This window comes from Petaurus breviceps, unplaced genomic scaffold, assembly GCF_028583685.1.
Source record: "Petaurus breviceps papuanus isolate PSGF00001 unplaced genomic scaffold, PetGlider_PUasm1.0 551, whole genome shotgun sequence".
NCBI lineage: Eukaryota > Metazoa > Chordata > Mammalia > Diprotodontia > Petauridae > Petaurus > Petaurus breviceps.
This window is the reverse complement of record NW_027186372.1, coordinates 33,909,822-33,933,913: the sequence shown is the minus strand read 5'-3', so window position 1 is coordinate 33,933,913 and position 24,092 is coordinate 33,909,822. Positions and strand designations below refer to the sequence as shown.

General features: G+C 43.7%; 1 protein-coding gene across 1 annotated transcript in view; it reads left to right on the top strand.

Annotated features, from left to right (window-relative positions):
* The first annotated feature begins 3,872 nt into the window (after window positions 1-3,872).
* ADAMTS2 (ADAM metallopeptidase with thrombospondin type 1 motif 2) overlaps window positions 3,873-24,092 on the top strand; it is a 470,846-nt gene continuing 450,626 nt past the window's right edge. Inside the window, exons 1-2 of the mRNA XM_069102579.1 lie at window positions 3,873-4,237; window positions 5,448-5,809. Of these exons, the coding sequence (XP_068958680.1) occupies window positions 4,138-4,237; window positions 5,448-5,809 (462 nt within the window). The 5' untranslated portion in view covers window positions 3,873-4,137. The remainder of the gene's footprint in view (window positions 4,238-5,447; window positions 5,810-24,092) is intronic.

Below are 24,092 nucleotides of genomic sequence, written 5' to 3'. Positions count from 1 at the left end.
ATGGCCTCATTTCAGGCTGTCTCTGCAGTCTTTTTATGTGAAAGTCACTTAACTTTTCTCTGACTCAGTTTCATTATCTGTAAAATGAGAGGGTTGGATTAGATGAATTGTAAAGTCCCTATGAGGCAGCTAGGTGGTGCAGTGGATAGAATTCCAGACCTGGAGTCAGGAAAACTCATCTTCCTGAGTTCAGATCTGGCCTCAGACACTTACTGGCCATATTACCCTAGTCAAGTCACTTAACTCTGTTTGCCTCAGTTTCCTCATCTGTCAAATTATCTGGAGAAGAAAACAGCAAACCTTAGCTCTAATATTTCTAAGAAAGTTCCAAAATGGGACCATGAAGAGTTAGACACAACTGAACAACAGAATAACAAAAGTGCCTATGATCCTATGATATCTGGGAAGTTCCACTAAATCCACCCTCTTCTCCCAGCCCCCTTGATGTGGTATGGGATTTGGGGAAGGCAGGGCTCCAAGAAAGATATTGTCATCACACTTTTCACTAATGCTGATCTCTGCCACAGTGTTTCAGAGAAGGGCATGATGTCTGCGAGGATTCTTCTGTAGAATGGGCTAAAGAACCACACTTGGCTGGCTAGAAGTTCTTGACTTTTACGCATTTCTCCCCTCCATACAGTCTTTAGCCTACCCATACTGGCCTATTTTCTATTCCTCATACATGATGTTCCATCTCTTGTCTCAATGTCTTTACCCTGGACGTCCCAGTGCTTGGAATATGTTCCCTCCTCATCTCTCTCTCTCTCAGAATTCCTAGTCTCCTTCAAGATTCATTTTGAATACACCTTCTACATGGAGTCTTTCCTGATCCTTCTGTTATCCTCCCTCCAGACTACCTTGTATTTATTTATTCTGCATGTTATATTCATATTAATGCATAGGCGCTAGGTGGCGCTGCAGTGGATCTCTATCTCCACCACCAGGCCTGGAGTCAGGAGGATCTGAATTCAAATTTGACCTTAGACACTTACTAGCTGTGTGATAACAACAGCAAATGTACAAATCCTCTCCCCCAGTAGAAGGTAAGCTCCTTGATGGCAGAAACTGTTTCACTTTTGCTTTTCAATCTACAGCTCTTAAGTTAGGGCTGGCACATAGCACTTAATAAATGCCTGTTGATGGATTACTCAGGATCCATGGACAAAGATGGAAAGAATGGTGCCAAAGCCAAATTTATTTCAAATGGTAGTTTCTCTTCTTTTCTATCAGTGAGAAAACACTATAAAGGTCACACAATGATTCACATTAAATTTCACTGAAATGTCTGGAAACTGCCTGACAGACAGGAGACAGGAAAGCAACTTCCAGACAGTGACTGGTAAATAACCCTTCTGCTCTGCCCATGGACCTGTGGCTCAGAGTGGGGGTTATTCACAATGGAAGAAGAGTGTCAATTCAAGGCAAGTGTCTCGGTGGGTTTTCATTTTGGACTAGCTGGTATTTGTGTGGTGACATGCATGCTCTTTGAGTATCATGGATCATAGGATTTTGAGTTGTAAGGATCCTTAGAGGGCGTTCAATCCAGCTTCCCTGAGCAGGTCACTAAATTGCTCTGGATCTCAGTTTCCCCATATATAAAATGGAGGGTTTGGACCGATCTTAAGGTTCCTTCCATCTCCAAATCCATAATCCTATTACCCCTGCCTTCAGGGATCTGACAGCCTAGTTGAGGCAATGTAATTTACAAATAAAAGTGCGGCTGCTGTTCAGTTGTGTCTGACTCTTGGTGACCTCATTGACCATAGCACTCCAGGACTTTCTATCCTCCACTGTCTCTTGAAGTCTGTCCAAGTTCTTGTTTACTGTCTCCATGGCACTATCTATTCATCTCATCCTGTGCTGTAGGAGAAGTTAAATGATGACAGAGACAAACTAGGAGGAATCACAAGGTTGGATGGGATTGATAGTGCAAAATAATTGTTGTTCAGTCATGTAATAATTCATCGTGACCCCATTTGGGGTTTTCTGGGCAGAGATACTAGAGTAGTTTGCCATTTCCTCCTCCAACTAATTTTACAGATGAGGAAACTGAGGCAAACAGGGTTGAGTGACTTGCCCAAGGTCACACAGCTAGTAAGTGCCTGGTCAGATTTGAATTTAAGTTCTCCTGACTTTAGGGTTGACACTCAATCCATCATGTCACCTAGGTGCCAGGGGACTGTCTTTTACATTTCTTTGTATCCCCAGAGATTAGCACAGTACCTGGCACATAGTAGGCACTTAATAAATGTTTGCTGACTGACTCACCTTTCTAGAGGCAGGAAAGCAGCTCTATTAAGTTGCTTTGCTTGACTGCAGACAATCCCTACAGGAACGCTCCTCCGAGCCGGTGGAATTGGGCTCCTCACTGTTGGCTAAATATATCCTACACATTTCCACCTCTACATTTTTACTCATACTTTGTGATAGAACAGAAACAAACTAGACTTGGAGTCAAAAGATCAAGATCCCAGTTCTGCCACTGTCCTTGTGTTAACTTCAGTAAATCCATGTCCTCTCTGCCCCTCAGGTTCCCAGAGGGTTCCATCTAGGTGGCACAGTGTCCTAAGCCTTGAGTCAGGAAGACCTGAGTTCAAATCCAGCCTTAGGCACATAGGACAAGTCACTTAATGAGGTTACTCTGCCTTAATTTCCTTAGCTATAAAATAGAGTAAAATGAAATCCAAGCAAACACCTATTTGCCTCAGTTTTCTCATTTGTAGAATGACAAACCATTTCAGTATCTTTGCTAAGAAAACTGCAAATAGGGTCACAAAGAATGGGATATGGATGAACAACAATATCAGATCAGGTGCAAAGATAAACCTGTGCAAAGAGTCAGTCTGTCCACAAGCATTTATTAAGTGCTTACTACCAGCTTCCTGGCTTCTTTGTGGCCATTCCAGGTTTTGGAAAGACTCAATACTGGACTTGGTTTGTCCCATTCCTTGTGCTCCAACTCTGACTGGCTTACTCACCATCACCAAACATAGTCATTGTTCTCCCTCTTTTTTTGAGGCGTCACTCATGCTAATCCCTTTATCTAGGTGCCCTTTTCCTAGGTGTTAGGGCCAAAATCCCACTCAACCTTTCAGGCCTAGTTAGTGGCATCTCTTCCTTGAAGCCTTTCTGGAACGATCCAGTTTGAAGTGAACTATCCCTTCTGTGAATCTCCCACAATCTCCTGCTTGTTCCCCGTCCCTTTCTGGACCTTACTCCCTCCTGCTTGATTTATACCATTTATTTGTTGCTTCTTATCTCTCCTTCTAGGACTGCGAACCTCCTGAGAGTTCACGTTTCCTTTCTCGACTTTCTGATATCCCCATAAAGAGGTCCCAGGCCCCTGAGTACAGGAGGAAGGTCTGCCCCGTCTATTGTATTCTGGGGCCCTGTGTGGGCTGGGGAAGCAATAGTCACCCTCCACTCCTACCTGCAGTGGAAGTTTAGTAACCCTGACAGCCGTCCTGCCCCTCGGACCCTGGCTCCTTTTTCTGTAAAGAACCCAAGAAAAGCAACTTTGGTGCAGCGCTGGGCTCTGGGGCGCACGGAGGTGGGGCGTACGGGAGGAGAAGGTGCTTTGGAGAGAACTCGGGGGCACCTAGGGTCGCCGGGAGCCGAAATTTACCCCTCTCTGAAGTCCCCCTCGCCTTTCTGGGGATCCGGGGCGCCTCCCACAAGGACAGGAGGTGGCCGGGTTCGGGGGGCTGGCCCCACGCGAAGCTGGGCGGGCAGCTTTTCCGTCAATCAGCCTGACTTCACTGCGCGCCCCGGCCCCTTGGCGTTACCCTCGAACCGCCTCCTGGTGTCTCTGCTTCGCTGCGATTGCAGCGTGTGGGCTAGGGCGGGAGGGAGCGAGGTAGGGGAGGGAAGGAGGGAGGCAGGGAAGGAGCTGCCGCTGAGTGAACAAACGCGCTGAGGAGAAGCAGCCGGGTCACCGCAGGCTGGGGCGTCCTCGGCTCCTCGTCTCCTCCTTCTCTTCCTCCCCACGCCGCGCCCCCTGCCTTCCCCTCCCTCCGCCCTGCGCCCCGGGGGACTGCAGCTGCGGGCGGCTCCAGCTGCCCCAGATGTGGGCTGGGCGGCTCGCGGGCAACTTTAGCGCGGCTCCGCGTGCGGGGCTCGGGCTGCGGTTCGGCTGCCATGGATCTGCCAGCGGGAGCCGCTCGCCTCCTGCTCTGCTGGGCGCTGCTGCTGCTGCCGCCACTGCCCACGGGCGCCCTGAGCCGCTCTGGCCCCCGAGGTAGGTCCCGCTCCAGCCCGGATTGTAAATCCCCCTGCCCCGCACCGGAGGGACTTAGGCTAACTCCGCTCGTCCAGGGTGTGAGTTGGCCAACTTTAGGGCCAGGGCGCGCCCAGTCTCGGAGCTCTGGAGAAGTCGCGGGTTGGGGGGACGTGGCGCCCTCAGTCTTCAGTGCCCCGGGCGAATAGAACCCGAGAAGCCCAAGCAGGGACCCCAGAACCGGCTTCTGCCCGCTCCTACCCCCAAGGCCCTTGTTGGGGATCGCAAGCGGAGGGGCGAAGAGGCTGGAGAAAAGGCAATTCGCTCTCTCCTCAGCTGGAGCCCCTCTACCGCAAACTCTGATCCAAGCATCAAGTTTCACTTAGTGCCTGTCCCTGGAAGGGCTAAACCTAGTTGCCAGCACGGGGCACTAAAGTAGGGGAAAGGGTTTTTTCCCCCCTCAAAGGGTTAAAGAACACCACCACCAGGTCCCTCTCTGGGGAGCTCATGGGGCTGCCCCAGTTGGTCAATGACACTCCCCTTCCCGACTACCCAGGGCGCCTGCTATGCGTGGGAATCTCCAGCAGGAACCTCCCTGTGATTGGACCGTGTGTTTCCCAGGGAGAAATTGGGGAAGCCTGGCCAGGCTGAGGCCAGTTAGAGCATTTTAAGTTGATGACCCGCTGATGTTATGGGTTTCCCCTCGTGTGGCCTCTGAAGGCTCCCCCCTCTCTCTAGTGCACTGGGGTTCGCAGCATTCAGACTCTTCCATGGGCTTTGCATCCTAGCCCAGGGAGGTGACCAATGGTTAGCCTTGGTGGGAACCCTTGGGATGTCTGTGGGCTAAATGATGTTCAGCCAAGGTGGTTGAGGATGGGAAATAGTCATATTGCCTTCTGTTTCTGTTCTTGGTCCTTTTCTCCAACTGGTGACAGCCTAGGCTGTTAACTGTCCCCTGTCCTTTGATATTACCAACTTCTACATCTAAGCTTATAGTTAAGGGAGAAGCAACATGATCCAAAGAAAAGATTCCGGTCTTGTATATTGAGAGACCTGGGATCAAATCCTAGTTATGCAGCTTGTTCATTATGTGACCTTGGACAAATCACTTCTCCTCTCTGGGCCTCAGTTTCCCCATCTGTAAAATGAAGGGGTTGGAAAAGATGACCTTGGGTTGATGGAAAGTTGAGTTTAAATTCACACGTCCCCTTCTTACCCCTTCCATTTTCAGGTCTGCTTTTGGGGAACACAGAGGAGTATAGACTTGTTATCCCAACCAGCACAGATGCAGAAGGCAAGTTCTTATCACATTTGGTATCTGGAGCTGGTAAAGGCCGATCCCGGAGGGATGTTGGGGACTTGCCCAGGGAGGATGCCAACGAACAGATATTTTACAATGTCACTGTGTTTGGAAGAGACTTCCACTTCAGACTGCGGCGGAACTCCCGGCTTGTGGCCCCGGGTGCAACTGTTGAATGGCAGGAAGATTCCCAAGAGACTCGAGTAGAGCCACTCTTGGGGAACTGCCTATATGTGGGCAGCATCACTGGTCTGCCCAATGCTTCTGTCGCTATCAGTAACTGTGATGGGCTGGTGAGTCTCTTTCTCTTGTACAGTGCATGAACTAAGAATCACAAATTCAATCCTTTCCCAGCAATGCAACTGGAATGGTTGGGAGCAATTAGGTCCATTTGTTATAGGTACATGGATAGAGGAGGGTGACCAGGACTATGAGGGGTCTAGGTAGTATGTCCTATGAGAATCAGTTAAAAGAAGTGGGGTTATCTACCCTAGAGACTTATGGGGACATGATAGATGCTGACAAATATTGGAAGGACCATCATGGTTCAGAGGGGATGCCTAGAAAGTTTCAGGGAAGCCAATTTGGGTTTAATTTAAAGCAGGTCTTTCTAACAATCAAGGCTGCTTTGTTAGATGGTGAATTCTTGGTCATGGGAAGTATCCAAGTGGGGACTGAATGTCCCCTTCCCCTACCTTGTCAAGGATGAAACAGAAGGGAATTCCTTGCATTGGGTGGGAGGCTAAGTGTAGATCACCTTTAAGCTCAGATTCTATGATTCTACAGTTATAACAACTAACATTTGTATAATACTTTGAGACATAACATGTTTTACACATGTTGCCTCATTTGATAGGGCTGGTCCCTCTATTGACTACGTGTAGCTAGTAGTTATCTCCACAGAGCTGCCTTAGACTCAGCAAGCCCTCTCACCCTACCACTTCCCTCATTCTCTCTCTGTGGGTTTGGTATATTTCTCAGGATTGCTGTGGTTACAGTTCCCCAAACGGCAGGGACATAGCTTTTCTTTTGTGCCTTACACCCTCCCCCCCCCCACACACACACACTCCAACCCTCTACCCCCAACCTCTCGGTGCCTAATATACAGTGCTGGCTTAGTAGATGCTTAAAGCTTCTTGGTCTGGTTATTTTCATTGTCTTGTTGTGATGGGGGAGGTAAGGGGAGGGAGGAAGTTAGCTTTCTAGGACTTGCTTTATAGATTGGTAAATGGACAGCATCTACAATGTAGAAATTCCTGGTTATTCCCTAGCTCTTGAGTCTCAGATGGTACAGACTCAGTATTGCACTGAGTCAAACTGTCAGACACTTGTTAGCATGCTATGCTCTGGCTTTCATACCCTGGCTGGGGTCTGGAAATGCAGTTTGCTTTTATCTGTTTTGGCAGGGATTAGGAATAGGAGTGTGTGCAAATACAGAAATTTACTCATTCCTCTCCACAATATTCCTGTCCCTAAATTCCCTCTGCCCCTAGATTGCAAAGCTATAGCCCGGAGGTTCAGTTTCTACAAATACTCAGTTTCCAGTACTCATGGTTAAACATGAGGAGATGCTGCAGCCAGGACAGACCGACCTGGGTTTGGAAAATGAGATGAGATCAGAGGTTGGGGTGAAGTCCCAGTGTTTGCCTAGATCCAGAGTGGGGCATTTCTCTGAGCCTGAACGGTTCCTCCTCATCGGATGGGAGAAAAAACCCTAACACTTGCTAGCCCTGCTCTGGACAGGGATGTTCTGGGTGGAGTGGCAGGCCTGAAACTGCAGATTTGGAGTTTGGAATGCAAGTCAAGTGGTCAGACTGTATCTGTTGGTGCCAGACATCTGAAGCAGGCGCACTGTGTGTTTAACACTAATTGCTACGTGGCACACACTCACTCGGTTTAGTTGAGAAAGGCGGTTTTTGTCACGAATTGCTACTCGGCTCCCGCGATTTCTTCTTCTCCATCACAGGCTCATGTTTCCACTGGAGGTAATTGTTCCACACTTTTCTGTTCCCTGCTATTGAATAGAGTTGACTGGCTCTGTGAATCTTAGGAAACTCTTCTTTGGCAGCCTAAGCAGACAAAGCATTGGGTTTAGGAGACATAAACACTTCAGGGACCTGTACTTTAATCTTTATGAAGATAGTCAAAAAGAAGCTGCTTTTCAGACTTGATATTTCCAAGGACAATTCCCTTCTTCCAAGTTATCATTAATAAGAATCTTTACACATGGTGTGGGCATCCCTCACTTTACAAAATAGACCTGTTTCTGGAAAGTGAAAAGCAAGACCGAGCATTAGGATAGTGTTCAATAACAACTTGTTGATTTGAAAAAAGGGGACCCCCCCATTGAGTGTAAAGTTAATATTGTTTTCACATCGACTTATGTAACTGCATGAGAGGAGCTCTATTATTGTTTCTGATTGACTTTTGGTGACACACAGACTCTTGGTATTTTCATTTTTTCTATTGAGTAGAAAATGTACTATGAGAGATGATGTGTGAAGATTTTTTTTAAAGGTAAGTATCCCAAAATGTGAATAGTCACTCTCTGGTTTTACTTTTTATTATCTATCTTCCAGCCTCAAGTACCTCCCTTCTCTGATCCATTCTCAGCCTAGATGCTAATGTCATATTCCACAGGTCTGACCATGTTACTTACTCCCTTACTCAAAAAGCTCCAATGGCTCCCTATTGCCTCTAGAATAAAAATAACAACTCCTCTGTCATTTAAAGCTGTTTATAATTTGGCTTCAACTCAAATGAGCATAGTAACTTAGTTTCTGCTAAACCCAAAGATTCTAGCTACTGGGGCAAAAACTATTCAACAAAAACTGTTGCAAAAACTAGAAAATAGTGTGGCAGAAACTAGGTATGGACCAGGGTTTTTACACTGAATACCAAGATAAGTTCCCAATAGGTCTGTGATTTAGACATAAGGGTGACATCATAAGCAAATTAGAGGAGCATGGCAGAAATTACCTGTCAGATCTATGGATAGGGGAAGAGTTCATGACAAAACATGAGATAGAGAAGTTCACAGAAGGCAACACAGACAACTTTGATTGCATAACTGAGACAAACAAGGTTCACTTGCCCTTTTTTACAAACAAAAACAATGCAGCTAAAATTAGAAGAGAAACAGGAAATTGGGGAAAACTTTATGTAGTAAATTTCTCTGAAAAAGGTCTCATTTGCAAGAAATATGGAAACCTGAGTCAAATTCATAAGAATAAATCATTTCCCAGTTGATAAATGGATATGAATAGGATGTTTTCAGAGGAAGACATTTAACCCATCAATAATCATATGAAAAAAATGTTCTAAATCACTAATAATTAGAGCAAATTTAAATAACTCTGAGGTACCAATTCATACCTACAAATCGGGTAAGTTGACAAAAAGGAAGATGACAAATACTGGAAAGTCTGTAGTACTTTAATGCACTGTTTTTTTTTTTTAAGCAATTGGGGTTAAGTAACTTGCTCAAGGTTACATGGACAGTTATTTCTGGGTGTGGTGCTGAGTATCTGAGCCTGGATTTGATCCAGGTCATCCCGACACTGGAGCCGGTGCTCTTACTTGCTGAGCCACCTGGCCACCCCTAAGCAATTGAGGTTAAGTAACTTGCTCAAGGTTACACGGCCAGGTGTTTCTGGGTGGGTGCTAAGTGTCTGAGCCCGGGATTCGATCTCCAGGTCTTCTCAACACTGGAGTCGGTGCTCTTACTCGCTGTGCTACCTGGCTGCCCCCTTTAATGCACTGTTGGTGCAGCTGTGAACTGGTCTAACCATTCTGGAAAGTAATTTAGAACTATGCCCCAAAAGCTTGTAAACTGTGTGCAAGTTTGACCCAGTGAAACCGCTACTAAGTCTATATCAAAACCAAACCAAAGACATCAGAGAATGTGAAAAGAATACATGTAGATATAAAAATATCCATAGCAGCTCTTTTTGTGGTGGCAAAGACTTGGAAGTTGAGGGATACCCATGAATTGGGGAATAACTGAACAAGTTATGAATGTGGTGCAATACTATGGTGCTTAAGAAATGATGAAGGGGATGGTTTTAGAAAAACCTTGGAAGACTTATATGAACTGATGCAAAGTGAAGAAAGCAGAACCAGGAGAACAATTTATACTATAAATAGCAATATTGTAAAGATAATCAGAGTAGCTAGGTGGCACAGTGGATAGAGTACTAGGTTTGGACTCCAGAAGACTTATTTTCCTGAGTTTAAATCTGGCCTCAGACACTTACTAGTTGAGGGACCCTGGGCATGTACCTTAATCCTGTTTGCCTCAGTTTCCTCATCTGTAAAATGATCTGGAGAGGGAAATGGTCAACCACTCCAGTATCTTTGCCAAGAAAACCCCAAACGAGGGCACAAAGAGTTGGACGCGACTGACATGACTGAACAATTACAAAGAGGAATTCTGACCAACACAATGATAATTTGGTTGTAGCCTATCTTTCAGCTTTATGACATATCACTCCCCTTTTATGCTCTGTGCATTCTGGCTAAACCAGCCTTGTTATTGATCTGCCCTACCTTCTATCTCGTATCTCCATGCTTTGCAGAGATGGTCTGTAATGAAGTTTTTTCTCACCTCTATCTCTTGGAGTCCCCTAGCTTCTTTCAGAGCTTAGCTCATATGCCCCCTTCTAATGAGGCCTTTCTTCATTCTCCCAGCATCTAGGACCCTGCTGCATATATTTATTATATGCATACATGTTGTTTCCTCAGATTGAATGTAACTCAATGCCTTGAGGGCAGGGACTATTTCTAATTTTTCTCTGTGTCATTAGAAACTAGCATGTTGGGCACTAGGGTATAGAAATCCATCTTGCCCTACTAGAAAGTGAGGGAGGGGATGGAGGAGGATATAAGAGAGAACAGATTTGGGGAAGCGGTATTCAGTAGGCTCGCTATCTTGGGGTGGGGGTTAGGGAAGAGACGGGGAGAAAATTTGTAACTCAATTTCTTGTGGAAATGAATGTTGAAAACTAAAAATAAATAAATAAATTGGGAAAAATTTTAAAAAATTAAAAAATAAAAACAATCTGCACATAAAAAAAGAAATGATCATGTTGGTCTAGACCTGGTATATCGGCAGTGTGGGGAACTCCTGGTGAGGAAAATTCATCTACCAATGCATATTGGCAACTGTTCTGCAACTGTCTAGCTTTAGTTATCTGGGGACTTGTTGTTCAATCATTTTTCAGTTGACTCTGACTCTTCATGGCCCCATTTGGGGTTTTCTTGGCAAATATACTGGAGTGGTTTGCCATTTCCTTCTCTAGCTCTTTTTACAGATGAGGAAACTGAGGCAAACAGGGTTAAGTGACTTTCCCAGGGTCACACAACTAGTAAGCATCTGAGGTGAGATTTGAACTAAGGAATATGTCTTCTGACTTCTGGCCAGCCCTCTACCCACTATGTCACCTAACTGTCCTGTCTGGGGGTACTGAGAGGTTAAGTGAATTGTCCTAGGTCACACGGCTAGCCTGTGTTAGAAGCCAACCTTAAACCCAGATTTTTCTCCACTATATTATACTGCCTTCCTCTATCTTATAAACACTAGACATTTAATACATGCTTTTTGATTGATGTTTTATGAGATTGGACTCTCAGTTTAGGATTATAGAAAGAAATCATATGAGAAGTGCCATAAGATACACTTTATTGTCAAAACAACTGATTAAAATGTACAAAGTTCACCTTTGTTCCCTTTAATTGCATTCAGAATATAAATTACTTATAACCTTCAAAATCTCATTATAGTGGATGCTGTTAATTAGATATTTGTCATAATTTAAACTGATGAGGGTTGAAACTCATATTTGTACTTTCTATTTATTAAGCCATATAAGAAGTGCTTAATAAATGTTTGTTGAGTTGAAAAGTACTTAAATGACTAATTAATGTAAACATGATTGCTGAGGTAATGTTTAACCTACTTCAGAACAAGAATTAAGCACTGATATATACATAAAGGATTGGTTTAAATCACTGGTCATTTTTGTCTGTTCCTGTACTTGGTAATGCTTTGTTAGTCTAGAAGACATTATTTGCAGACCTGAAAACTCAAACCGAAGAAGGCTATAGCTCTCTAAGAAGATTCTGTGTTTCACACTTTGGATGAATTCAGATAGGCCTTTCCCAGTCAGGCTGAGTCAGGGAGGCCTGGCTATGTTGAAAACTGCAGTCTTTGGTACTAGTCCCGTCTGCAGGATCATGTGACTCTGGGTGGAAAGGGGATACTAGGGCAGAAAGGTGTTTGTGAATTGGGACTCATGCTGGTGTAAAGAATGGACCTTGGTTTCTTTACTTCCAATACTAAGCCTCCAAGGGAGGCTGCAGAAGGCAAAGTAGAGACCTCAGGTCAGTGACTTTGAGTGTCTGGCAGAAGCTAAAGTGGGCAGTGTTTGAGGCAACTAGGTCTTGAGACTCTGGGTGTCCTGCCTAGGCTTACCAGGGTGGTGTGCTTGCTCAGTTCAGTGAATCTGAGTCTCCAGAGGCTACTGCCTAGGGTAAATGGGAAGCATAGTCAGTAATTCTGAATCTGTCTCAATTAGCAAAAGCAAACAAAGTCTCACCAAATGATTGACCCTCCTAGAGACATTTTCTTTTCTGCTTCTCCTTGAGGAGAAAGAGGATTCTTGTGGACTGATGCATCCAGTCTTTTGAAGGATAGAAGAAACATGATCAAAGGGGGAAATCCCTGAGTTTGAAATCAGGAGAAATTTGAATTTGAATCTTAGCTCAGATGCTTAACTAACTGTGTGATCATGGACAAATCACTTTGCCTTTTCCAACATCATTATCCACATCTGTAAAATAGATATAACACTTACATTACCTATATTAGAAGGTTATTATGGGGGAAGGATAGGGATAGGTACTGGATCTGTGATTTCATTGGTTCAGGAAGCTCCCAGGTGAGGAAATTCCCTCCACTAATATAGGTCAGCACCTTAAGTAACTTGTCCAGAGTCACAACCAGTATGTGTTATAGGAACTTGAATCTGGATATTCCTGGGTTTGAAGAAGACTCTCTATTCACTACACCCTGCTGCCTCTTCATTAGGAGGAAAGCACTTTCTAAACTTTCAAATACTATAGAAATGTGAATTGTTTTACTATTCTCATTAATAGTCATTGCTATTTCTTTAGACTTTTTTTTTTAAATAATGAACTTAGTTATTGCAAAAGAAACAAATGAAACAAGGGGAAAATATTGCACAAATCCCTAGACTCTGATAAGGCAGAATCAAAAGGAAGAATGAATACATTTAAAAAGCACTTACTATGTACAAAGCACTGGGCTAAGTGCTTGGGGTACAAATGGAAAGGTAAAGATGGCCCCTGCTCCCGAGCAGCTAATACTCATATAGAGAAGACAAGGCATAGAGGAGGTTTCAATTACGAGTGAGATGGAAAGGTCCCATGGTCCTTAGAGTGTAATGGCAAAGCAGATGGTAATGCATCTTTAATGTCATTTCTAGTGATAAAAAATCATATAATTTTCTGATGCTGATCCATTTGACAGTGACAAGGACTTTGCTGGCTGGAGCTTTCTTTTCTGAGTCTTCAGTAGTTACAGAAGAAGTACCTGAAGTAGTTTCCCAGCTGCATCTCCATAAGGATTGCTTTCTGGGATGATGGCTTTGGGGGCTGGACTTGAAAGGGACCAGTCATCTGTGGGCTACTGTCACTGTAAGGGCTCTTGGGTTTATCTGCCCAACTGCTAGTCAGCAATTGTGTTGGTGATGGTGAGGAAGGTGGGCTCCTTCTCCCTAGTAATGGCTCTTCTCAGTGAGGGCTGAGGGTCTGAGAGATGCTGCTATTCTCAAAGCTCCTGGGTTCAGGATCTTGGATAATCTTCTTTGGGGTCCTAACAGAAATGGCCAGGTGGTGGCTTGACTTGCTTGGTATGTGCCACCTTCTGCCTCTTGATTAAAAATTAAGCAAATAGCTTTTCTTTTGTTCTATGTTCTCTCATAAGCCTATCCAAAAACTCTATCATATTTGGCTCTCATCAATGCAATTTCTAGGATATTCGAATTCAATCCCCATTTCCTCTCACCTAGACTACTGTAATACCTTCTTAATTGGTTTTCCTGCCTTAAATCTTTCCCTTCTTTAAAAAAAAATCCATTTTAGTCATGTTATGAAAGAAGATGAAGAGCCAAAAGAAAACAAAACAACAAACCACAGGATTTCTCTGGAGGTGGATAGCATTTTTCATTAAGAATCCTTTGGAATTTTCTCCCATCATTGTATTGCTGAGAATAGCTAAGTCATTTACAATTAATCATCGTACTATATTGCTGTTACTGGGTACAGTGTTCCCTTGGTTCTGCTCACTTCATTTTGTATCAGTTCATGTAATTCTTTCCAGGTTTTTTTGAAACTATCCTGCTTGTCATTTCTTATAGCACAATAGTACTCCATCACAATCATGTACTACAACTTATTCAGTCATTTCCCAATTAATTTCTAATTCTTTGCCACCACAAAAGGAGCTGCTATAAATATTTTTGTACAAATATGTCCTTTCCCCTTTTTAAAAATCTCTTTGAGATACACACCTAGCAGTAGTATCGCTCAATCAAATGGTATGAACAGTTTGTTCACCCTTTGGACAGAGTTCCAGATTGTTCTCCAGAATGGTTGGATCAGTTTTCTGCCCCTTATCTCATTCTTTCCCCACATTGCTGCCACAGGTATCTTTTTGAAGTGTGAGTCCTACCATGTCACTCTTAATCAGTAGCTCTAATGGCTTCCTAGAGCATCTAGGCAAGTTAACATGGATTTGGTAAGTTCTTACTATGTGTCAGGCACTGTGCTAAGTGCTGGAGACACAAAGAAAGGCAAAAAGAACTTATATTCTAAAGCAGGAGACAGCATGGAAATAACTAGGTACATAATCGATTTATACAGAATAGGAAATAGGTCATCAGAAAGGGGAAGACATTCTAGCCGCTGAGGGGACTGGGAAAGCCTTTTTTTTTTTTTAGCAGAACATGGGATTTATACTGAGTCTTGAAGGAAGCCAGGTGAAAGTGAGGCAACAAAGCATCGTAGGCATGGGGGAGGTGGGGGCAGTCAGTGCAAAAGGCTAGAGACAGGAAATGATGCTTTTGAGGAACACCAGGTAGGCCAGTGTAGCCAGATCGTAGACTGCAGAGAGGAGAGTAGAGACTAGAAAGGTAGGATGATGAGGTTTAAATGTCAAACAAAGGAGTTTATATTTGATACTGGAGGTGATAGGGAGACCCCAGAGCTCATTGAGCAGGGGTGTGATATGGCTAAGTCTATGCTTTAGAAAAAAATCACCTTATAGCTGAGTGGAGATGGATTAGAGTAGGGGTGGAGTTGAGGCAGAAATACCAAAATACAATACTCTGTTTAGCTAAAAGTCCTTCACAATCTGGCCTCAATCTACATTTCCAACTTTATTATATATTACCCCCTTTTTTCACCTTTTTTTCATCCAACCAAATTGGCCTTCTTGCAGCTCCTCACATATACTGTTCTATTGACCATCTCTGTGCGTTTGCATAGACCAGGGATGGGCAACCTGTCTCCTTGAGTATCTACGTGGCCCTCTAGGTCCTCAAGTGTGGCCCTTTGATCGAATCCAAACTTCACAGAACAAATCCCTTTAATAAAAGGATTTGTTCTTTAAAACTTAGACTCAGTCAAAAGGCCGCACCCAAAGACCTAGAAGGACACACATGGCCTTGAAGCTGCAAGCTCCCCATTCCTGGCATAGGCTGTACCCATACCTGGAATACACTCTTCCCTCACATCTACCCCATAGAATTCCTTGTTTCCTTCAAAACTCCACCCAAGAAATAACTTGTGTGAAGTCTTTCCTGATCCCCCTACCTGCTAGTACCCTAGCACAACATCTTGGGGTTTTTTGTTACCTTGCTAAAGTAAGGGGATTAGGTTAGATCTCTAAAATCACTTTCAATTCTGACAGATTTTGGTTCTATACCCATTTTATAGCTGGAAAAACTGAAGTCCAGAGAGGAGAATTCCAGGCTCATGATTTAGAACTAGGAGGGACTTTAGAGATCATCTAGGTCAGAGGTTCCCAAATTTATTTGGCTTATCACCCTTTTAAAAAAATTACTTAGCATACCCTCCCCCAGAAATCTGCTTTCTCTAACCTTTCAATGGTTTAAAAAATTTTCATCATTTCAAAAAATATAAAAATTAAAAAAGAAACCCTGACATCTTACATTTAATAATTTGCTGTAAATTTCTGGTTTTTTTCTGCATTGACATTTTGATGACACAATATAGCATCATATAATCATGTAGTATTGTATTGTAAACAAATCATTACATGCTCATATTCCTGCTGATACATGCTGGACTTCCTGACACGCTCGCTTGCCAACACTTGCTTGTTAAGACCTGTTGGCGTATTTGACCACTGATCAGTTATAACTTGGATTTTGTGTGTTTATGTGGAAAATAATGTGATCACTTCGACTTGAACTCTGTTACACAACAGATGAAACATGTATGAATGTTTTTTTTAAATTTTCTTCTCTTCTTTCCTTATGCTTCCGCTGCCCCCTTATTTTTATTCAGCACTCTCCCAATTGTACCGCACCCCCATAGGGTGGGATCACCCATTTTGGGAACCTCTGATTGGTTCAACCACCTCATTTTTACAGTTGAACAAACTGAGGCACATAGATGTGAAATGACTTGCCTAAGATCACACCAATAGTGTAAGAGGCAAGATTGAAACCCATGTCCTCTGATGCTAACTTTGGCACTCTCTACTGGACCACATTTTTTTACCCAAGGTCACATAGCAAGTTAGTGGCAGAACTGGAGTTAGACCCCAGGTCCCTTAACTTTTAGACTGGGCCCCTTTTTAGCAGCCCATCCTGAAGGGTCACTGATGACCATCATCAGGGGAAGACTTGCTCTATCGGTTACCCCCAGGGAATCTTAATTCCAGCCAAAGACAGAACCCTCCAAGTGGCAAGAAGGTCCCTGAGGTTCATTCACAGGTAAAGCTGTTGGTGTGACTGGGAATGTGTTAGTGACCGTGCCAGACAAAGCTGATGTCGCTTGGTCCAGGAACGCCAGGCTGGAAGACACGTACCTGGGAAAAAGGTTTTTTCCATGTGGGTCTCATGGAGTGTCTGATCTAGGCCAGCATTATCAGCCCTCCTTTCAGCAGCAGTACAGAGAACAGAGAAGCAGGGGCAAGGTCGTACCACCCTCTCTAGCCTTTCTCCTACATAAAATAAGGGAAGATTGTAAAAAATTTTAAAAAGAATCACATATAATTTCCTAGTTGAGGTACAAGGTGATATAAGTATTGGGGAGGCTAGGTGGCACAGTTTTGTGCTCTGCCTTCCCCCCCTCCAAAAAAGCAAAAAAAAAAAAAAAAGGGAAGATTGGATTAGATGATCTTAGAAACACCCTGTAGCTGTGAGCTCATGTTCTAAGACTCCTTCCAACTAATTCTGTGTTTTGTGTTTTAAGGTCCCTTCCAACTTGGGAATTCTATATTCATGTTGATTAAAAGCATTTGCTAAACACTTACTATGTGCAAGATATCATACTAGTTTTGGGAAGTGTATTTGTTGGTATCCTAGTGGCAAATGATCATTCTAGTATTGGTGTCTTAGCTTGGAGAGACCCTGGTCGGCCTGGGGTGGTGATGGTAGGGAACTGTTAAAAGTCTCAGCTTTCCTGACTGATGGTTTTTAAGATCAGTCACATTCTTAAATTTGGGGGACCTTTCTCTTCCGATATTTACAAGAGTAATGATATTTCCCCATCATTTTCTCATAGGATAGCTATGGAAAGAAGTACTTTTTAGTCATTTTTTCTCAGTCACGTCCAATTCTTTGTGACCCTGTTTAGGATTTTCTTGGCAAAGATACTGGAGTGGTTTGCAATTTCCTTCTCCAGCTCATTTTACAGATGAGGAAACTGAGGCAAACAGGGTTAAGTGTCTTACCCATTGTTACACAAGTGTCTGAGGCCAGATTTGAACTCATTGCCCTTAGAGAGAAGCATAGCAATGCCAATGTCTTTCCTTGGTTGAAAGCTGGGCATTCTACTTGGTCTCTCTGCTGAAAGCCTCCCTGTTCCACTGCATCCTCCCCCAGCTGTCAGAGTGATTTTCCTATAGCTCAGATCCACCCATGTCAGTCCTATATTCAGCAATCTCCAGTGGCTCCCTATTACCCCTAGGATGAAATACCAACTCCTATGTTTGACATTTAACTCTTCATATCCTGGCCCCGACTTACCATTCTGCCTTATTGCACATTAATTACCTTCACTCTACAGCCCAGGAAAACTGACCTTCTGAACTATATCTCCTACATGATATTTGATTTCCTGACTCTGTGCTGTCTCATTATGTGCCTTCCCCCACCCCTTTCCCCCAAGATAACTTGCTCCTCCCTTCCACCTCTTAGAATCTCTTATTTCCTTCAAGGCTCAGCTCAAGTACCATTTTCTGCATGAAGCCTTTTCTCATACTCACCCTCTCTCATTGCTAGTGACTTTTCTATCAAGAAAGACCTTGTATCCATTATTTACACATCTATATATGTACACATTGTTTAATGACATGAATGCTTCATGCACAGAGAACAAAGCTTGGCCTCCTCCATTGCCTCTTCTCTCCCTCCCTCCCAGGGACTTGTGCATCCAGAGAGGCTGACTCTCTCTCTGGCCCAAGATAATAAGGAGGGAAGATGTTCTATAGAAGAAAAAAGTTGTTCCTTTTCTCTCTCACACACAAGGAAGTGCTATGACTGCTACTTGAACCCACAAAAATTACCTGCAAGCAATCCCTGTCCTCCGAATGTGTGGAATATTTCATTTTTGTCTTTGTATTCACAGCTCATAGCATAGTGCCTGACATATAGTAAGTGTTCAATAAATGTTTGCTTGTTTGCGCAACAGATTCCAGGACTTATTGTCATTGTTTTAGTCAATGAGGGGCCTCCTGATGCCTTGCATGTGTTGGGAATGTCCCCTGATGCATCTTAAGGTTACCCATTCCACAGCATTCCACAATCTGAGTTTCTCCCCACCGCTCACCTAGGCTTTTACTCCTCTGCTATCTTGAGCTCTCACTCCATACACATCCTTATCTCAGTATGAGCCCACAGGCAGCCAGGAAGGTTTATGCAGTGACAGGCTACATCAAAGGAGGTGTGACGTCCATAGCTAAGGAAGAAAGAGTTCTGATTTCCTCTGCTTTTGTCACACCCCAAATGGAGCATTGTTTTTGGTTCTGGGTACTACATTTTAGGAAGGACTTTGACCAAATGACCTGGGTCCAGATGAAGGTAACCAAAGATGGTGAGAAGACTGGACACCACACCATATGGAGTCAATTTGAAAGAACCAGGAGAAGGGAACACTTGGACCTGATAGCTGTCTTCAATTATCTAAGCATTTATATATAGTGCTTTAAGGTTTGCAAAGAGTTTTACAAGTATCTCATTTGATCCTTACCACAACTTTGGGAGATAGGAGCTATTATTACCCCCACTTTACAGTAGAGGAAACTGAGGCAAACAGAGTCTAAGTGACTTACTCATCTAATAAGTATCTGAGGTCACATTTTAACTCGGGCCTTTCTGACCTCAGGCCTGGTGCTCTATTCACTGTGCCACCAGCTGCCCCAAGTTAACGATTACTCAGAGATATTGCAAATGGAATTCCCATTCAGGGAGAACTTAGTCTAAATGATCCAATGAGATAATATTTGTAAGACACTCAGCATATTGCTTGGATCATATTAAGTGCTATATAAATGTTGGCTTTTATCATAATATTTTTATATCTGAGGTCCCTTTCGGTTCTAACTTTCTGGTTTCTGGGCTCCTCACAATTTTTCCATTTCTGTCCTGAACTCTACTTAGCTAGCTGTGGAATAAGAGAGGTGGGAGAGGCTGGGCTGAATCATAGCTGCCGTGGTGGTCCCTGCTAGCATCCTGGCACATCCTTTTCCCCCTAGTTTCTACTTGAATAAATTAAGTGACCAATACCCAATAACATGGCTGATGCATGCTCAGAGAACAAAGCCTGGCCTCCCCCATTGCCTCTTCTCTCCCTCCCTCCTAGGGACTTGGGCATCCAGAGAGGCTGACTCTTTCTCTGGCCCAAGAGAATAAGGAGGAAAGATGTTCTATAGAAGAAAAAAATTATTCCTTTTCTCCCTCATACACACAAGGAAGTACCATGATTGCTGCTTGAACCCACAGAAATTACTTGCTTTCAGAAACACTAATTGGATTGAAACTAATTGGATAGGGGGAGTGGAGAGGAGGAGAGAGAAATTTTCCTATTAGCTACTTGTATAGCCATGGATGAGAACCCAGCCATCCTTGGTGATGGAGTTATAATGAGTGTGCCCTCTGATTTCTCTTGGCCCCTGAGTGGGACTGGAAGGGGGAAGGGAGGGATATTTGCTAGGATCAGGTTAACACAGATGTGAAGGGTCAGCAACACTTCAGCAGTGACTGCTAAGCTCACCACCATCTGTGAGATGATTCACAATATCATCTCTCCCGTCTGGCCCCAGACAATTAATTGATATCATTTGTCCCCAGACAATTAATTGATGAGCACCGGGATTTTAAAAAGTGCATATGTCTCATGTCATAACTGAGGAAACACAGAATGGTTGATTAGTTTAGAGACTGGAGAATGTGAAGATGAGACTAGATAACGCTTTTTCATGGAAAGATATGGAGAAGATTCCTACATCAATGGGAGATTGCCCTTCTGAGGCCCCTCTGGCTCAGTCCTTGGTGCTAAGGCTCACCTTTGGCCGGAACTGCTTATATCATCCTGGTTAAGTTTCAGAACTCCGAGAGAACACTTCTAAGGTCATAAATTACTATACAGTTGCCAGTCTGCATCAGTAGAAGTTTACCCACTAGGAGCTTCCTTATACCAGTAACATCACAAGGACCATTAGATTGTAAACTACTTGAGGTCAGAGACTGTCTTTTCTTCTTTGTATCCTGAAGGTCAGCACGGTGTCTGGCACTTAGTAAGTGCTTAAAAAATTGATTTGAATAGACCCCACCCCCACCCCCCACCCCACAATCACCACCTAGCATCCTGAAATCTTAGAATATCATAGAATCAGAATCAGCCCGGAACATCCCTGGAATGCTAGAATATCAGAGAGTCAGAGTCATAGAATATTAGAACTGGAAAGGGACCTTAGAAAGAATCTTGTCCAGTTTCTTAATTTTGCAGAGAAGGAAACCAGCTTAGGGGAAATGACTTACCTAAGGTCACACAGCTAGCTAAAGGCAGATTTCCTAACTTCTAGTCTAGGGCCCTTTCTGCTATTAATCTTTTCTGCCTTCCGTAAGTTCACACTGTATGTGTGACTTATACATACAACCCTGACATATACCATAAGGGCCATTGGTGAGAGGGTGTAGATGAATTTGTAAAGATCCTCTTCACTGCTAGGGGAGGGCATTCTCTTACAAAGTCCCCATTCCACCAGTAGGGTGCCCTCTGAGCTATGCTGTCTAGGTGCTAATTTAAGACCTTATTCCAGTGTCATTTCAGAGTCACTGATAGGGTAAAGTAGCTGGTGCAGTGAATGTGGTCTGAGTTTGGTTAGTGGATGTCTGGGCCCAGGTTTGGGTTTGGGGTTTTTTTTGAGTCTGAAGGGATTTCAATAATTTCATGAGCTCTTTTCTGCTAGGGGCTCCTGGTCCCTCTATGACTTGAGGTAGAAGGCCTTCTGTGTAAGAGTAAGTTGACGGCCTTGAGATGTTCTTGTTTTGAGAAGAAAGGCCTTCCGTGCAGAGATCTCAGAGGATAGTGATAGAATGTAAGCTCCTTCATGTTGGGATCTGTTACATTTTTGTCTATATGTCTCTAGGGCCTTGCACTGTGTCTGACACATAATAGTTATTTAATAAATACTTGTTGATTGATTGATCCACCTAGTCCAACTTCTCCCCGAGTAAGAATCTGTCCCAGAGCATTTATAAGAGATGATTATCAGGCTCTCCTCTACCTCCTAAGGCAACCCATGCGATTTGGGGTAGGAGACATCTGTTTCAGAGGTATCTGGGTGCTGGGCTGGGAGGCCTTGTGTCTCTCTAGTGCCTTCTGGTCCTGAAGCATTTACATTACACAAATGATTCTTCCATTTGGGAGTGATCAGTGTGTGAGCTGGCCACTCTCTCAGCTTGAGGCCACAGAGCCTGCTGAAGGCTCCCATATATCCTTTCTCTCCTGGTGGCTGCAGGGCACTCAGATTGGCAGGGATTTGCACTGATACTCCCTGGAGTTGGCCCCACAGAGATGTCTGTGCTCTAAGATGATTTACCAAGCTGGAGCAGCAAGTCGTCTGAGAGATAGGGGGCTTCTGTGAGGATGGAGTCGGTGGGGAGTGAGATACTGATTAGAAGAGGGACAAGGCAAACTCCCCAAATTCTTGGATCTATGAAGGGCATTAAATCCTAACCACATCAATGCCCTCCTATAGTACCAGGGCTTATATAGGATGCTATTTACTGCACATGTTTCATATTAAATGTCAGCTGTCCGCCGTGCCTGCAGCGTTTCCATTAATATGGAAAAGTTATTGCAGAGGCTTGAGCACCCTGAGCAGTAAGAACTCTGAGGACTTTAGTTCTTCCATGAATTTAAATTGCATTATGTCTCTACTACTTTCGGGGTCTTCAGAATGGGACACGCAGCCTCAGATTGCAACCCTACTGGAATACACAAACATCAGGCATTCTGATTGGCTCCTTTCCTGAATGCTAATTCCCTGGAAGGGCTGGGGACACAGTGCTGTCCTTTAGGGACAGAGCTTTTACTCTTTCCTAGTGGTGGCACAGGGTGGTGGCTAAGGGTCCTTTCTCCTGCTGGTCCCGGGTCCCCAGGAAACACTGCAGGGTTTCCACTCTTTTGACTTCTTAGCAAATGTTATGAGAGAGAATTTAGTTCTTTCAGAGTGAGCGTTTTTTTCCTGAGACTGGAAATGAGCATATCAGCCCCCTGTGGCTGTGGAATGGGAGAGTTTAGTACAGGCAGTAATTGTTTGTACTTGTGTGAGGATTTGCAGCCACCTCGATATTGGATGGGATCTGCTGAAGGCAGGGGTGGGGACCCCTGGAGCAGCATTTCACCAGAGCCTATGGCAAGTCCCAGAGGAAAGAATATTGCTTTCTTTTGGGTGCTGCAGCCTGGAGGACAAGCTCCCCTAGCACACTGATTAGAGAAGTTAGGCAGCTATGAATAGGACCTAACCTCTTAATTCTTGTTTTCATTATAGAGTATTCCCATTAGGATCCAGTTAGGAAAAAAAGGATTTTTAAAAATTTATTTTTATTTATTATATTTAAATATATGTGTTCAAATGTAACCTTCAGGCACCATGGGATGGAGCAAACCTGGTCACTCAGAGAGGAAAGATAAAGCAGTGTGACGGCTTTTTGACTGCAGAGGAATTTTCAGGCATAGCTAGTAAATTGACCAGCACCTGTAAAGTTCTAAAAATAAATTGCTGAAAGCAAGGAAATTCCTTCATCATGACTGGAAAAGGAGTTGGGATGGCATATAGTGAGAATCAGGGATAAATGATACTTATCTACTCTGTTAGTATCCAAGTAAGAAATCTAGAGGAAGGCCTTTGCAAGCCAGATGGCCCCCAAAGTTGAGGGTTTATGGGAAGTAGTAGACAAGAGTCTCACAATATGAAAATATATGGATGGCTTGCAGTCTGCACTAAGAGAGGAACTCCTCACATCGATAAGATCACAGATTCATTGAGGTATCAATATAAGGCATTCCTATATACATGAGCAAGATGTCTAAAATTCCATGGGAAAATGAATACAAACCCATATTCTAAAGATTTGAAGTTTTGACATAAAAGGTGACAAGCTATTTCCCAGTGTACAGAAAACTCTTAAAGTAGCAGAGACACAGAATGTCAAAGGGCAATGGTAGCAGTCTATGATATATTTACCCAGATGTCCATGGATTGGGTGGACAGTAGTGATGCTTTTACCAGAAAGCTGCTAACTCTTCTCTCCTTTTCCTATCTTCTTAGAGCCTTCTTCCATTGTCCTCTTTCACCCTGTACTCTCAATAACCCCTTCTTTCCCTGTCTCTCTGTCTCCCTCATTTAATTGACCTGGAAATGCTGGGGACACATTGCTGTCCTTTAGAGAGAGAGAGCTTTTATTCTTTCCCAGTGGAAGCACAGGGTGGTGGGTAAGGGACCTCCATTCCTGCTGGTCTTGGGGCCCCAGGAAACATCACGGAGTTTCTACTCCTTTGGTTTCTTACCAAATGCTTCTTTCCCTACCTCTCTATCTCCCTCACTGAATTGACCATAATAGAAAACATAAGGATATTATTTATTGTATTAATTGAATCAAGTTTTGATTTTTCTTTTTTTATTCACAGAGTTGTTAAGCAATTTCTCTCTTTCTCTCTGTTTCCCTCTCTCTCTCTCTCTCTCTCTCTCACACACACACACACACACACACACACACACACACACACACACACACA